A 15251-nucleotide genomic window follows, 5' to 3' on the forward strand; every position below is an offset into this window, starting at 1 on the left:
GGAAATGTGATGATATGTTTTTGCTGTTGTGCCTACTTTTTTTTTTTTTTTTGAGTGTGTGGGAAAGGGTGTGATGTCATCTTGTCTCCACCCCCTGTGAGTAAGCCCACAGCAGAGCTCAGAGCAGCCTCCCTCCTCTGTCAGTGGAGGACGTCCACTTAAATGCAGTTCCAGGGTTGCAGGGCACCCAGCCGCATCACTCCCCGTGTGAGCAGGCAAATGCAACATGCTCTCCAGCCTGGGGTGTCTACTTCTCTGTGGAAGTATTGCACTTGCTCTGGGAAATGCACAGAAATTGCCAAAAGGCAAGTAGCTGGGATGTTTTGTGTTTTAAAAGTAAGATTAAGAGTTGCTTGGTTTTAGCTGTTGATATGAAATGTGATCTGCTGTACAATATGGGGGAATGGACTTATTCTGCAGCGGGTCAAAGGTCCTATGTGTGCAGGGGCGACTCAAGTCTTGTTTTCTCTCCCACCCCTGTTATTTACTTTGTGAGCTCAGCTCCTCCTAACAGCTTCTAACGGAGTATGTTCACACGAACTAAAGTGGTGGAGTTCAGTATTTGCAAACTACAGCATTTGCCTATCAAATCAGATTATGTAAACTTGTCTTGTGGTTTGTTAGAGCTAATGGTGCTTTTAGCCCTGTCCACAGAGACAATGGAGAGTGGCTTGAGCTCTGGGGGTAGCTTGTTCTGCAAACTGGAATCTTTAGCAAAAGTCTCAAACATACCTGTGGGGTAGGGGCTGAGGGAATCTAGATAGGTCAGACTTAAGTACAGTCTCGAGCTAAGTAGCAGACAGGGCTCTCTAGTGGAGTTTGGCAGAGAATTTGACTTGCTGGACAGGACACTCCCCCTTCTCTTGACTAAATTGCTTATTTTAGTGTTGGTATTTTGTTTACAAAAGCCATCAAAAGAGAAGTAAATTTTCTAAGTTTAGACCCTAGAAGCAATCTTTGGAACTCATTAGCACTAAATGCGGAGCTTCTTCCTGGTCCTGTCTGTGAACATAAATGTTGTGTGGATTTTTGCTTTTTCGAAGAGGCACATTAGGTCTGTGGAGGCTTTTTATGACTGCAGACTGCTGTAGTCAGCAGGATTATTAAAAAAAAAAAAAAACAGGCTGGAATTTACGGTACAGTTATGCTGAGAAATCTTAGAGGGTAAGCCTAGCACACAGACTCATCCAAACTGAGTCTGAAAGAAAAGCCTGTCTGGAAGAACGCTGAGAGGACATGGCTGTGTCCTCTCTCTGTAGAGTTCGGTTTAGGATCCTCTTGTCTCAAACGCAAAGCCCCCCACTCCCACTGGGTAAAGGGAAACTTGAATCCAGAAGGCTGAAGCATTTGTCTAGATAGTAGCTCATATGAGGATGGGAACGGTGGCAAAAGGCAGAGGAAACCTCAATTCTGATCAAATGATTATACAAAGAAAAAAAAAATATCAAATACCCTTAGGTTTTCCTTCTTCCACAAGTTTCATTCCTTGATCATAATACGCTGTGACTTAATCCATAACTAATTGTTCACGTTGATGTAACTTTTAAGATCTTTGACATTTGAAAGGAGCCGGTAGCATTTTTCAGTTTCAAAACTTGCAGGTTTTTTTTATTTTACTCTGTATTTACCGTGTAAGGATGGCAGACAAATGTGGTTACTGCAGAATTAGGTAAATTCCAAGTGCCTTAAATTTCCCGTTGTCATCATTAGATATAGAACTTTTGGTACAAGTTGCCTTTGTTTGTAGTGATAAAGAAGAATATATAGTTGTCAATACTTGGTACAAAACTTTTGCCTCTTTTCTTTTGCCAATTAATGGTTTGCATCCAGGTTTGTTTTGTAATGTTTTAACAATCTATAGTTTTGGTTAGTCTGAACAAAATACCAAATTATAACTATTATAAAATAAATGGTAAATTTCTTTGATTTTCTTAAAAGCTATTGAGGAAATTTCTTTCAGTTGGTCACCTTTGTTAACATGTGTTCCAGAATGTCCTAGAATAATAACTGGAGGGAGGGTGGCAGATAGTTCCCTCAGTGGCTACCGGAACTTTTCATGCTTGCTCGTTTTTGAGAGAGAGAGAGAGAGAGAGAGAGAGAGAGAGAGAGAGAGAATTCCCCAGTGGATGTTACCATTCTACATGATCTAAGTATTTCTCGAGAAAAAAAAAAAAAAAAAGATCCAGCCTCTTAACCCATTAACCCATTGTTTTCCAAACCCATTTGAATGATAGTCTCGAATGATAGTCTCTAGTTGAGCAGCTATGATATCTTTCTGGAGGCTCTGTGACAGAGCATGTTTGAGAAAGTGCTGGGGTAGAAAGGTTCTTCCTTACTGCTTCAGAGTTGAATACAGCCTGTGACCTAGGAAGGGTGTAGAAGCCAGAGATTAGTGATGGCTGAGCATAGTCCATCCCAGACCTCTGCATTTGTGAGCCAGTGAAAATGCAGGTAGGTTTGAGTAGCAGGGTTCTGTTAATAGGAGCCACACTTGACTTTTGCCTTGTGACTGCTCAAAGGTAGGGAGAAATCCTTGCCGTTCAGGAAATCAAGCCATTTTCATCAGTTTAAAAAAAAAAGTGCATTTAAACTCAGTCTAGTATCTATCTTTCTTTTTTCATTTTATTAAAGGGTGATCAAAAACTCCATCACAGGACAATATCTGGAAAACACTGGCTTATCTTAACTGCTAATATAAATGAAAACTCCAAAATATGGGTGAGGGGTTAGTAACTTTCCCATATTAATGGCAGAGCCAGGACCAAATACCAATCTTGCTTCCCTCTGGGTAAGAAAAACCCCTGGCCTATCCTGTGAATCAGGTCTACAGCACACATGGGGAAAGCTACATCTCTCTTGAATCATATATCCTTCCTCATATAGATGGTGGAAACCACACGGCAGCACCCTTAATATCGTTAATTAATATTAATATTAATATTAATCCTTAAAACATACCATCATTTTATATATTGGTATCTTAGATTTTATATGTGCCATTGTTATGTGTAAGCACATCGGTTTATTTGGTTATTTATAAGAACTCACTTGTTACATGTCACATGACTATTTGCAAATCTAGTCACATATCTCATTCTAAAAATAAGTTGTTAGAAATTTTTGCTTTTTAAAAGTATAAAGACTACAAATAATGTATCTTTTCTTGTTTTTATAAGTTAATGACTATATTCCTTGGTAATTTATTTATTTGCATCTCGAGTCATGCGCAATAGCAAGCAAGGTAGCGTGTTTTTGATGGCGAGGTGGAGAGGTGACAGGATTGCCAAGCACAGTTCCCATGATAGCACTGGGGAAAGGTATCCACTGCCTTGTGTCCTGGCCATACTTGGCCCATAGGACAGGTGTGACTGTCCACAGGAAGCTGCTCCCTTGCCCCACTATTCGCTGCTCCACTACGGGGAATGCCAATGGCTCTCCTGGTGAGATTTACTAGAACTTATTCTTAAAATTTATTTCTTTTATTTTTTTGGTCTTGGATTTTTTTTCCCCTGGAGAAAAATTCAACTATGACACTCAGATACTGGAGAAAACTAGCACATTGCTTTGTGCTCCAGCTACTTCTGGGACTCTTTTGTCACTATAGAATTTTTTTCTTCCCTGGCACATATGCTAAAATAAAAACCACAGAGGACAACATGGCGTGAAAAGAACCAACACAACCTTGTAAAGGGACGTCAGAGGCTTGACAAAACTCAGTGCTGAAACTCCTGTGTATGGAAGGAAGTCCGATTTAGCCTGAAAGTGCTGGCTTTACTACACAGCTCTGCTACCTCTCCTCTTGAAATATGTACCAGGAAAGTCTCAGAGGAATGTTCGAGGTATGGACGTGGCAACATGACTGGAGGACATAGAAGTCTGGGGAACATGGGAGACAGTGAGCACCTGGCCTTGAGTGCTTACTCAGGAGAGTAGGAATCCTTGACCAGATGTACTCGGGCCAGCTGGAAAGATGACTCAGCAGTTGGGAGTGCATCCTCCCTTTGTGGAGGACCTGAGTTCACTTCCCAGCCCCTGTCAGAGCAGTTCACAACTGCTATATAAAAACCTAAAACTCCGGCTCCAGAGGATCCAAAGCCTTCTTTTGGCCTCCGCTGGAGACTAGCACCCAACTCATGCTCATATCCATAGACTTTGATTCTCTCCCTCGCAATTAAAAACAAAGTCATCTTTAAAAAAAAAAAAAAAACATGGACAGATGAATAATGATAATCAAGGCAATTAGTGGCTACCTATTATTCTCTTGGGCAGTCTTTTTTTTTTCTTTTTTGAGTGAGTAATGTGGTAATTTAGTGTTATATATTTTTGATGCAGGAAGTCTAAATTCTAAGGGCTTGTATGAGGCAGGCATCTTATTACTCTCATTTTATAGAGTATCCGATTATGCCTCCAGGTGTTTAAATAATTTGCGCCAAGTCACTTATCCAGACAAAGATCCTAGCCTTCACTTCAACAAAGTATCAGTTCCTTGACCCCTGTAAAGAAATACTAACTTGTTCAAATAAAAAGCTAAGCGCCATGTCTAGAGCATGGAGAGTGAGAAGACGAAGCATGGACCAACGTCTTCGGTAGCTGACTGGTTAGTGGGGTGATGTGAGAGAAGAGGTGATTTCAGTGCAGCGAGATCTTCCTCCTTCTGCATGAAGCCCCTCGGCTTTGAGAACAGCTTGAGGGACTCAGTCCAGACCAGAGGACTCTAGCATTCTAAGAGACACCGAGGACAGGGCTAAGAGACAAGCAGATTTGGGGTTAGGAAGAGTTTGACTGAGAGATGAGGGTACCCTCTTTCTGAGTGTCCTGCAAAGTTTCCAGCCACTCACCTTGGGACTGCCTCTCACTTTCCACAGTGCCCTTCTCAACAAAAGGATGCAATAAAAGAATGTGTCACTCACAAAGCCTGGTCTGTCTCTCCAAGGGACAGATGGTGTTTCTGAGCCAGTGGGGAAATGGAAGGGTTAACACCCAGTGGGTGGAGGGCTGATTTTATTTTTCTTTGTTTTTGTTTTTCAAGTCAGGGTCTCTCTGTGTATCCCTGGCTGTTTTAGAACTCACTCTGTAGACCAGTCTGGCCTAGAAATCAGAGATCTGCCTGCCTCTGCTGTCTAAGTGCTGGGATTAAAGGTGTGCTCCACTACCGGCTAAGGGCTGATTTTGTTAGAATAATGTATTTGTGCATTTCTAGGACAGAATTAAAGAGTACCGTAGGAAGAAATTATTCAATTAAAAAAAGGTTGTAACACCACAGGAAACTTATTTTAGACGGTTTTTTTTATAGTTCTAAATGTATATAATTTTAGTTCTAATGATTTCTTGTTGTATTTGTTTATCCAATAGTAATTATTGAGAATCTAGGTAAAATTGAATGAGACCAGTGATGCTTTAAAAACTATATACTAGGAATGAGCAAATAATCAAATATAGTCCAGTTGAGCCTAAGTTTAGAAACCAATGTCTTAGATACATTTTGCTGATGCTGATTATACATCCATTAGTTATACATTCAATAGATTGCTCTATTGGGCTATGAGATACAAAATATTAAGGAATTTTAGTTCTCTGTTTTTCTTCAAGTTAATGAGTTACAAGGCAATATTTGAGAATACGGTTCATCAATATCATAGCAAAAAAAGATGAAGTGTTTTTTATAGGTTAGTGCCTGACAAAATGTTTGTCTAAGGCAGAAGTAGAGTGTCTAATACACGGAGAGCCAGTGAGGTCACATGACCAGCCCGGTGTTTCTGTGTGGGTGACCAGCGTCGGAAGGAATTCTCTTTGCTTGCTCACTGATAAAAGCAGGTGTGGAAGAAGGAGAACTCGGTAAGGGTGATCTGAAAGATAACGTAAACTTAAAAAGTAAGATAATCTGAGAGATTACTAGAATAGCAAAATGAAAACAGAACTTATCTTTTTAACAAGCATAATAAAATAAATAGCATCAGATACAAAAGAAAAGTACTAAGTATAGAATGGGAAAACAATGGTTTAAATACATTCATTTTATTAAAATAACATTAAACATACAATCAATTTGTTAATAATATATTAATATTCTAATAATAAACTTCAATAATATATTATCTACTTCAGTGCAATTTCCATGAAATTGCCAGCTCAAGAAAATGCATTTATTGTTGCAAAGTTTCTGGCTTAGAGGGAATTCTCTCACTCAATGTCTTATACAAGGCTACAGTGAAGGCTCGAGCACTGGATTTCGCCTGAAGGCTTGACTAGAAAAGGATCTCTTTCTAAGATCTTATGGTTGAAAGGAATCAGTCCATGAAAGGCTGCTGGGGTGAGGGTCTCACTGGCTATTAGACAGACGTCACCTCAGCTCTTGGCTGTATTGGCCTTTCTTCTGTGGCCATGTGCCTAGAACAGTCTGCAGTTGAGACGTAAATTACATCCTTGTGTAGCATAATTGCAAAAGTAAACATCTGAAACTTTTGCCGTGTGCTTTTGGTTAAAAGCAACTCAGAGGTTAGAAGTAGTTACATTCCTCGGTTAACTTAAAATCAACCTGCCGTAAATGCTCAAAGGGCTGTTTTGTGTCCCTCCATCAAAAAGTGGAACTGTGAACAGGAAATATAACTCCAGGGAACACACTGGTTTGAGCATTGACACTACATCCGCTTCCCACAGAATTCAGCCTTTAGTGATAGATAATTCACAGGCGAGGTGCCAGTCAGCTTCCCTACATGGCTGGAGTTAATTCTGAGCAATCCTTGAGAACTGGCACAAGTCTTATTAGAAGAGCAAAAGTGTCCAACGTGAACCTTATTTACCTTATTTTCTGATTGGAAGAGTTCAGTCAATGCCTAGATTCTTTGGTCTATACGGAGAGACACATGAAGCACATTTTCCTAAAACCTTCTTTTTACAGATTCCACCTTTCTCAAAGGGGAAGACATGAGACACAAGAACTTCTTAAAAGACACATTGTAAACAGCTCACACTTATGAACCTGTCATGCAGTCCTTGGGATAACAGGCTTCTGAGATGTTTGTGCAGTAGTTTAGAGAGTAAGCATGGGCGTTACCATAGGGGCAAGTTAGATGTGTGTCTTGCAGAAGGATACGGACATCATTACTGGATACTGTAGAGAGAACTTGGAAAAACTAAAGAACCTTTGTTCAGACATCTTTTAGTGTTAATAAAACAATATACAGGCTCTCAGCACACAAGGCAAAATCTAGATAGCCCAAAGGTATTAGCGTGACACTGGGGTATTTGCTATCAGAAAGCATGATGTATAGATGGTTCAATGTGAACACACCCCGTGGCTTTCCCACCCCTTGTGTTTCTTGTGCTGGAGTGGTTTATAGAAGGCACATGGCAGATAAGGGTGGCCTGATTGTCCCAGACTGGAGTCTGAGGACAGAAAGACTGTCATAGTTCTTCGTGTTTGCTGAAACCCTTCCATCGTAAGATATCCTTAGTGTTCTCCATGTGCTCTCATCTAATAAATCCTTGACGGGTATTCTGAGTTGTTGGCATGGCACTTTGAGATGCTCAGCACTGTGCTAGGATCTGAGCTCCTCTCAGCCCATAAACAATGAAGTCTGCTACTGTTTGTCCTGCGGAATTCTGAAAATGAGGGTGAAAGGAGACGCATTCCTAGACAGATTGTCTTCATTTCCCTGTTGAGGACTGATCATCTGAAGCTCACCCCAGGGGAAAACCATGGTAAAACTGCTCACTCCGACTATCTTCTGGTCAGATTAGACATTAATATTAGAGAGAACTGAGGCATGAGGCATAAGTCATAGTTTTCCTATGCCACAGCAATCTAGGCTGTACATGAGTAAAACTGAAGGATTTCAGCTCAGTCTCTAAGTCTCTGCCTCCCACTCAGTTACTACCTAATTAGTGTGGCTTGAGAGGCTTTACAATCACTTCCTGGATGATTTGAGTGTTATCGAGGACTACTGATCAATCTGGAGGAGTATGGTATAAAAGTGGCAGGCAAATTACTTTGTCAGTTAGGTGTGAATTTCTGTAAATTTAAAAGTGATTATCAGTTTTGTTATCTTATTTTAGGATTTTATGACATGAGGCACACCTTTTTTTCATTAACTAACCAGGCATAACTCTGGTTTCATAAATCTCCTGTGATGGCTCGTTACTGTATGGCTAGAGCATATGATCCTATCAAAAAACCTCAGAAACCAGGGCAGAGAAGTCGTGGCCATATTCTTCTGGATTGAATGTAAACGTATTGAGTTAATACTTTAAAATCATATTAATATTAAAAATGTGAATAATACATTTTTCATCTCAAGGAGTTTGGCCTTGGCTCTATTTAAAAACATTCAGCATAGATGGCTGTACAGTTAAGAGCACTGACTGACCTTTCCCTAACACCTACATGGTGGCTGGCTCTCAGCCTTCAGACACTCCATCTCTAGGTGACACCTTCCTTTGGCCTCCATAGGCTCCTGTACACATGTGGAACACTGAAATTCACACTCATATACAGAAATTCAATAGCCCTGATATATACAGGACAATGACTTCTTGCGTAAAGCAGTGTACCTCCCTTCCCACCAAGCCAGGTTATCTGAGCTAACTTGTCTTTCTCCTTTAGATCAAACATATATTTTCTACCTGATAGAATGCTTTATGGTCAAATATATCTTTCAAATGCATGTGTCTATGTCCCACATAAAAGGGTGGGTCTCTCCCGAATGAGGGCAGGAGTCCTGGCAGAACCTCCGACCTCCAGCTTTGCTTCCAATGTGCTGACAAGGTGGTTTTAGATGTTCTTTCTCCTTAAATAGCATCTTCTGAATTTCCCATTTTGTTAGCTAGCTAGAGACTTTCCTGGTATTCCAGGGTCCTGCTGAGCATCCATTGTGTGCACAGCATGTGGGCGGGGCAAGACCTAACAGGCCTTACTTCTCTGCGGATCCTGCCCTTAAGGAGGGGGTTGGGATGGCTGCCAGAGTTTCATTGGCAGAAACTCTGGAATCCAGTCCTGTTCCAAATAGGCTGTCAGTGGTGTAGTATGGTCTCCTTCCAGTTTCCTGGATGGAGTTAAGCAATTCCTCGCCAGATCGTTCAGGAGAACGCATCAACCCTGCATTCTTCTGGTTCATCTTCTCCAGACACCCGGGTGACTGTCCTGTCACTAAATTCTCCCCTAAACACTCATATTTTCACTGGACTCAGGATGCTGTGCTGCTCCACTGAGGTTTACTCTAATCTGTAGTTCATTATGAATTGGAAGGATATAGGTTAGTAGGTAAATAATAGAAATAAAGCAGAGTCTATGCAAGTTAATAAACCCTCTCTGAACGTCAGATATCTCTCCCTCTGAAAAGAGAACATAAAATATCAGTTATTCTGCTTTTGCAAACAAGTAATATTAGGGTAACTTTAACGAATCTTTTGATAGTTGTTTTGTATGTCTGCTGTGTGTTGGTGTATGTGTGTGTGCTTGAAGGTGGTGCTGGAGGTTGATATGGGGTTTCTTCATCATTGTTTACCATATTTGTTTGAGACAAGTTCTCTCACTGAAACTGGATCTCACTAATTGGCCATGCTGGCTGAGCAGTGTGCCCTGGGAACTCACCTATTTCTACTTTCCCAGCACTGGTATTCCAGATGTGCGCCACCACGGCAGGCTTTTACATACATACTGGGGATTTGAACTCAGATCTTGACCAACTGAGTCAACTTCTGAGAGTTATGCTCTTTTTTTGTTACCCCCTTTGAGACAGCGTCTCACTATGAAGCCTTGGTTGGCTTGGAGCTCATTATGTAAACCAGTCAGGGAGCTCTGCGTGCCTCAGCCTCCCGAGTGCTGAGATTAAAGGTGTGTAGCATCATGAAGGGATTTGATAGTTACATTCTCAAGTTCAGTATAATAGTTATTTTTTTTTCACGCCTGTGGCTAAAATCCTTACAAGGGGTTTCAGAGGGTTCATCCCTTGGTGGCTTTACCCCCATGTACTTGCATGGGACATCACGGTGATAGGAGTATATATGATATAAGTATATATGATAGGATGTATATATGATATAAGTTCTTCACCTAATGGCCAAAAGGAAGCTGAGAGGGACAGGCAAGAGCCAGAGATGGCAAGGGGCCCCCTAGAATCTACACCTAGTAAGTACAACCTCCAGTCAGTATATCCCCATCTTCTCTAATTCATGGAACCTCTCAGATTATTACCCCAGCTGGAGACATTCACTTCAACTCAAGGGCCTGCAGGGAAATTCCACACTAAAAGTACGTAAGAGCTTTGAAACTGAGAGCCTTTGAAATCTACAGAACAGTCCACAGCTTATGTGCTTCTTGAAAGGATGTTGAGAGAAAAGAATCCTTGGTTCTATGGTCTAGCAGCCTCACACAGAGACAGGACCTGGTGAGTGGAACCAAGTTTCTGCAGAAGCTTTGAACATGACTTTAGCTATCAGCTTCCCGCTGTTTCCTCCTGTGAGAGTTTGGAGGGTTCAGCTCCGAGGAGACTGGCCTCTTGCTCTGAAAGATCCTGAAGAAGAAGCCACAGTATTTGGTCAGTTTTTTTCTTGCACATAGCCAGGTGTGTAAGCCAGTATGTGACCTGGCTTTCCCTGAGATGCCTGCTACTATTCGTCTGGCTGATGTACTTGATTGACTTGGTCAGAGCCTGATGAGTCATTTCCTAAAATTCTTTTTCCACCCATCCTTTTCTTTCTTTCTTCCTTTTTTCCTTCCTTTCTCTCTCTCTCTCTCTCTCTCTCTCTCTCTCTTCTTTCTTTTGCTTGCTTCCTTCCTTCCCTCCCCACTCCCTCCCTCCCTTTCTTTTTTTTCCTATTTCTTCTTTTCCCTAAACCTTCAGCCCCCCTCCTCCTCTTCCTATAAAAGTCCTCAGAGCATTTTCTGGGTTTCCACATCAGCCTGTGTTCTCTCCTCACAGCTGACTTTCCAGCTGCTTGGAACATACCAAAGTCATCTCTTTGGAAGACAATGTACACTCTGTCTTGTGAGGAAGGAAGGATGTTTTTATGTTTCATGCTAAGAGCTCCAATAGGTTGAAAATACTTTCTTACTTGTTTATCTTAGCATCAGTCAGCTTGCAAAAGGATACACTTGCATCACCTGATGAGCTCTGTGTCTGTCAGACAGCATAAACCAGAACTGTCTCTTTATTTCATGGCTCACTTTTAGGCGATAATGAGTCTAGCATAAGACTATTAAAAAGAATCAATATATAATGACAAAAGCTAGACTTAGTAGTGTCAGTTTCTGAAGATTTTATTTAAAATTTAAATTTTTTTCTATCTAGTTTACTGTAGCTGTTGTACCTTAATATTTTGAAAAACTGGAGAGAATTGCTCTGCTTTCTAGTTGCTCAGTGAGGTACACCTGAAGTTCAAATACTATGTTTCTCTTTATTTCATTCCCAACCAACATTTTTGCAAAATGACGTTTCTATGTAGCGTGTCCTTGACAAATGTGATCCTTGGATTGGCAGCTAGACCTCAGTTGTGGGTATTTCATTATATTTCATCATGCCAAGCATCCCTCCTTGATCTCCGTATCTTAGGCTCCCTGTTTCCTTGGCCTGCACTCAACAGGCACTTTCAAATTTTTCCTCCTACTTTGTGTATAATAACCCTCCATCTTTCCTTTCTGCCTTTGTAACTTCTAATGTCTCTGGAAGACCACCCATCCTGTCCAACATGGTGCATACATAGAGTTTGTTGGCTTTTAGACTTTGTATCAGTTACTTTTCTTCTCCTTGGAACAAAGACACTTGATAGAAGGAAGATTCTTACAGGAGGAAGGGTTTATTTCGGTTCCTGGCTCTAGAGGGTTTAGTCATTTGTCAAGGATGAAGTGTGGTAGTGTTCCCTGGCAACATACAACGTGGCTGGGTCTTCACGAATCTCAGGGGACCAGGCAACAGAGAGTTTGGGCCTGAAGTGGCAAAGGACGTATAGCCCTGAAGGTCAACCCTCTACTGAATCACTTCTGCAGCCAGACCCTACTTTCCTGAGATTCACGGCCTCTTCAAGCAGGGCCACCAGATGTTCAAACACATGAGCCCGTGCTGGGCCTTTTATGTGTTCAAAGCAGTACTAACTTTTCTCTAATCTTAACCCATACTAAGAGTAAATATTTTAAAAAAATCCATATAGTCATCCCTGTCTGTTCTACTTCTAAGCCATCAATCAATGATGACTTTTGATATATATATATATATATATATATATATATATATATGACTATATTTGTACTGAATAATTACAGCTTCTTTTATTGCAACTATTCTCTCGACCATATGGTATGATCACTAGGTGACAGCAGTTGCATGTTATTAGGTGTTATAAGTAATGCGGGGATGATTTAAAGTTTACAGAAAGATATGAATGGGTTACGTATAAATGCTACACTATTTTGTATTGGCATTTGTGTGTCCACAAATTTTGATATCTGTGAAAGGTCCTGGATCCAATCCCCAATGAATATAAGGAGATAACTATGTAAATTAGGTGTGTGGAGCTAGATGAGTGTGTAATTGCAGTCGCCCTGTGCTAGGTTATTCTGGTTTTCCTTGTGATAAAATAAGAACTGGCTGAAAATCCAACAAACATTACATTTTAGGCTAACATATTGAGTGTGATATAAAATTGTTTTCTTTAGTCTTTCACCGAAGAGAGTGATTTTGAAAAAATATTGTTTTGAGAATAGCAACTTTAAATATCGATGCTGGTACTGAATTACCAGAATGGCTAATGCATTAGTTTGTTCTTTCTGTGACAACATATTTGACAGAATCCAAGTAAAGTGGGAAATGTTTGTTTTGGCTTACAGTTGGAAATACATTTCATCATGGCAGGTAAGGCACCGTGGCAAGAATGGGTTGAGCTGTGGCAGCAGGAGTGTGGGTTGCTGGTCCTATGTGTAAGCTGGGAAGCAGAAACACTGGAACACAAACACTGCTTGCTTCCACGTTCAAATCCATTCCCTGCTGATAACTCAATCGATGTGCACAATAAAGCACACATCTAAACTCTGTAAAGTACATGTGACCTCTTCCATAAAGATAAATTCTATAGATTAACTACATATTATATCTTAAGGGTTGGGGATGGATCTGGTGTGGTTTCAGTTATACAGATAGGGCAAAGATCACCGGGCTATTAAACAACTCTCCTCTCAACTTTCTGGGTAGGAAACAGGTTATACATCTCTTCCTTCGAGGAGACAACCCTGTGTGCTTAACATTCCTGGTTCCCCTAGTGCTTTATCTGTTAGCCTCCTACACTAAGTGTCTGTGGGTAGCTGATGGAATAAGCCATGTGCTGAGTGAGAGCTCCATTTTTTTAAAATACATAATCAGGGTGAAGCACTAGGGTACTGATTTGAAAGACAACGATTTAATGTAAACTTCGCTAACATCCTGTACATCCTTTGGGATTTGGAGACCCCGTGCATCCTATTGTTCAGTATGTGATATCCTCTACAGGAGAAAGTTTACCTTGAGATAGTTCCTCAATCTTTTGAAGAACTTGCTGACTACATTTTATACCTTGCAGTTTCACCACAACTTTCACTTAATATAACCTTATTTGGTGGTTGAACTAAAAGGTTCTGGTGATGTCATGAACTATCACTGGAGGCCACTGAGTGTGTGTGTAGAAGTTAGATTGCCTGTGTATGTGTCAACTGCAACCCAACTGGAGGTCCACATTCTAAAATGTGGACCAGTTATTCATTAGGTCAGTGAAGAGAAATGAAATTGCCAAATTAAAGAGGAATTTGATACTTAAAGTAAATATTTTCTGTCATCTTGACATTCGTAGATTGTTAGGTAGGCCTTAAGTTAATGTCAGACATCTGCCTACTACATCTGTGGTTGGTAGTAAGCTGAAAGCTTTGCATTTAGCTTAATAGTTAGGGATTTTTTTTTCCCTTTGCTGAGGGAATCCATAAAATTTTTGAAGTTGTAGGTACAGTAGTAAACTTGGGTTTCGTATGGTTTGGTGTTGCTTCTCAAAATGTCTAAGAGTTAATGCAAATTAAGAACTTTTTAAAATGTAGAGCATTAAGATGGGTCAAATGTGTGATATGCGATGACTGTATCTAAGGAGAGTTCATGCAGAACTTCACATTTTGTAACGAAGCTGTGAATACAATTTATTTTGGTAACTTATTTCGATGTGCTGCAAACAATTTCAGTGAGGAAATTCAGTGTCCAGGGCGAGCCTCTATTATGTTCATTTTGTATAGTCTTATATATAGGTCCATTAGAGTAAAGCAATGAAGACCTGCGACCTCTGGGGCTAGGTTATAAAAAACACTAAAATGGATCCCCTTCCTTTCATCCTTTGATCATTCAATATGGAGAAGGTGAGTTGCTATGTTTTGAAAAACAGTTGCAGTCCTGTGGAGCCCTGGTTAACCTAAATGGATCACAAACCAAACCAAAAGTCATTAATTTGGGGAAGGAACTGATAGGGAGGAGATGGGTTTGATAGGGATGGGAGAGAGGAAAGAGATTGAGGAAAGAGAGTGAGTAGCATCTATAAAATTGTCAAAGAAATTTTTAAAAAATACAGTGATAATTGCACATAAGCTTATTTATGGCACATAGCTTCAGAAATACTGTCTTACCTGTGGGGAAAAGATACATAGGAATACATTTGGGGGAGAATATTCAGAAAAATTATCTTTTCCAAGACCGCAAACTATTAAATACAATTGCTACTCAAGGAGTGAGTTGGAAAAATATACAACAAATATCCCTTTTTAAGAAATCCATAGACAATATTTGATGGTTTAAAGCAGCCTAAAGAGTATCTTCTGATGTTTTCACAGATGATCTGTTCTTTACTTCTGAGGCCATATCAGGTCAGGCCTGAGGCCAAGGGTGTGGGTCTGCACTGGTTCTGCTAACATTTAAGAGTCAACCTGTGCCCAAGATAGCTTACAGAGAGCCAGATGGAGGATCCACCCTTTAGTTGACCTACATCCCCTAATTCCCTTTGAGAAAGAACTAGCTCTCCAAGGACAAAACTTGATTCAGGTCCAGCTCTCATGTCCTTGGCCTTAGCTTTGACTCCATGGTCAAGTTCATTCTTTATGTAATTATAATTCCAGGATAGACACTGAAAATGTCTTATCTCTTATAAAAGTCATTTTATAAACATGTTATGAAGACTACATAGTAGACTTCATCTACTATGAAGATGAAAAAAACCAAAGGGTTTAGGGGATAGCGCAGTGAGTAATGTTCTTGCCT

The 15251-nt window shown here is 40.4% G+C and overlaps 1 protein-coding gene across 1 annotated transcript in view; it reads left to right on the forward strand.

Moving 5' to 3' along the window:
• Positions 1 to 226: 226 nt before the first annotated feature.
• Abi3bp (ABI family member 3 binding protein) overlaps positions 227 to 15251 on the forward strand; it is a 197424-nt gene continuing 182399 nt past the window's right edge. The window contains exon 1 of the mRNA XM_032900306.1: positions 227 to 305. Within this exon, the coding sequence (XP_032756197.1) occupies positions 227 to 305 (79 nt within the window). The remainder of the gene's footprint in view (positions 306 to 15251) is intronic.

This window comes from Rattus rattus, chromosome 4, assembly GCF_011064425.1.
Source record: "Rattus rattus isolate New Zealand chromosome 4, Rrattus_CSIRO_v1, whole genome shotgun sequence".
NCBI lineage: Eukaryota > Metazoa > Chordata > Mammalia > Rodentia > Muridae > Rattus > Rattus rattus.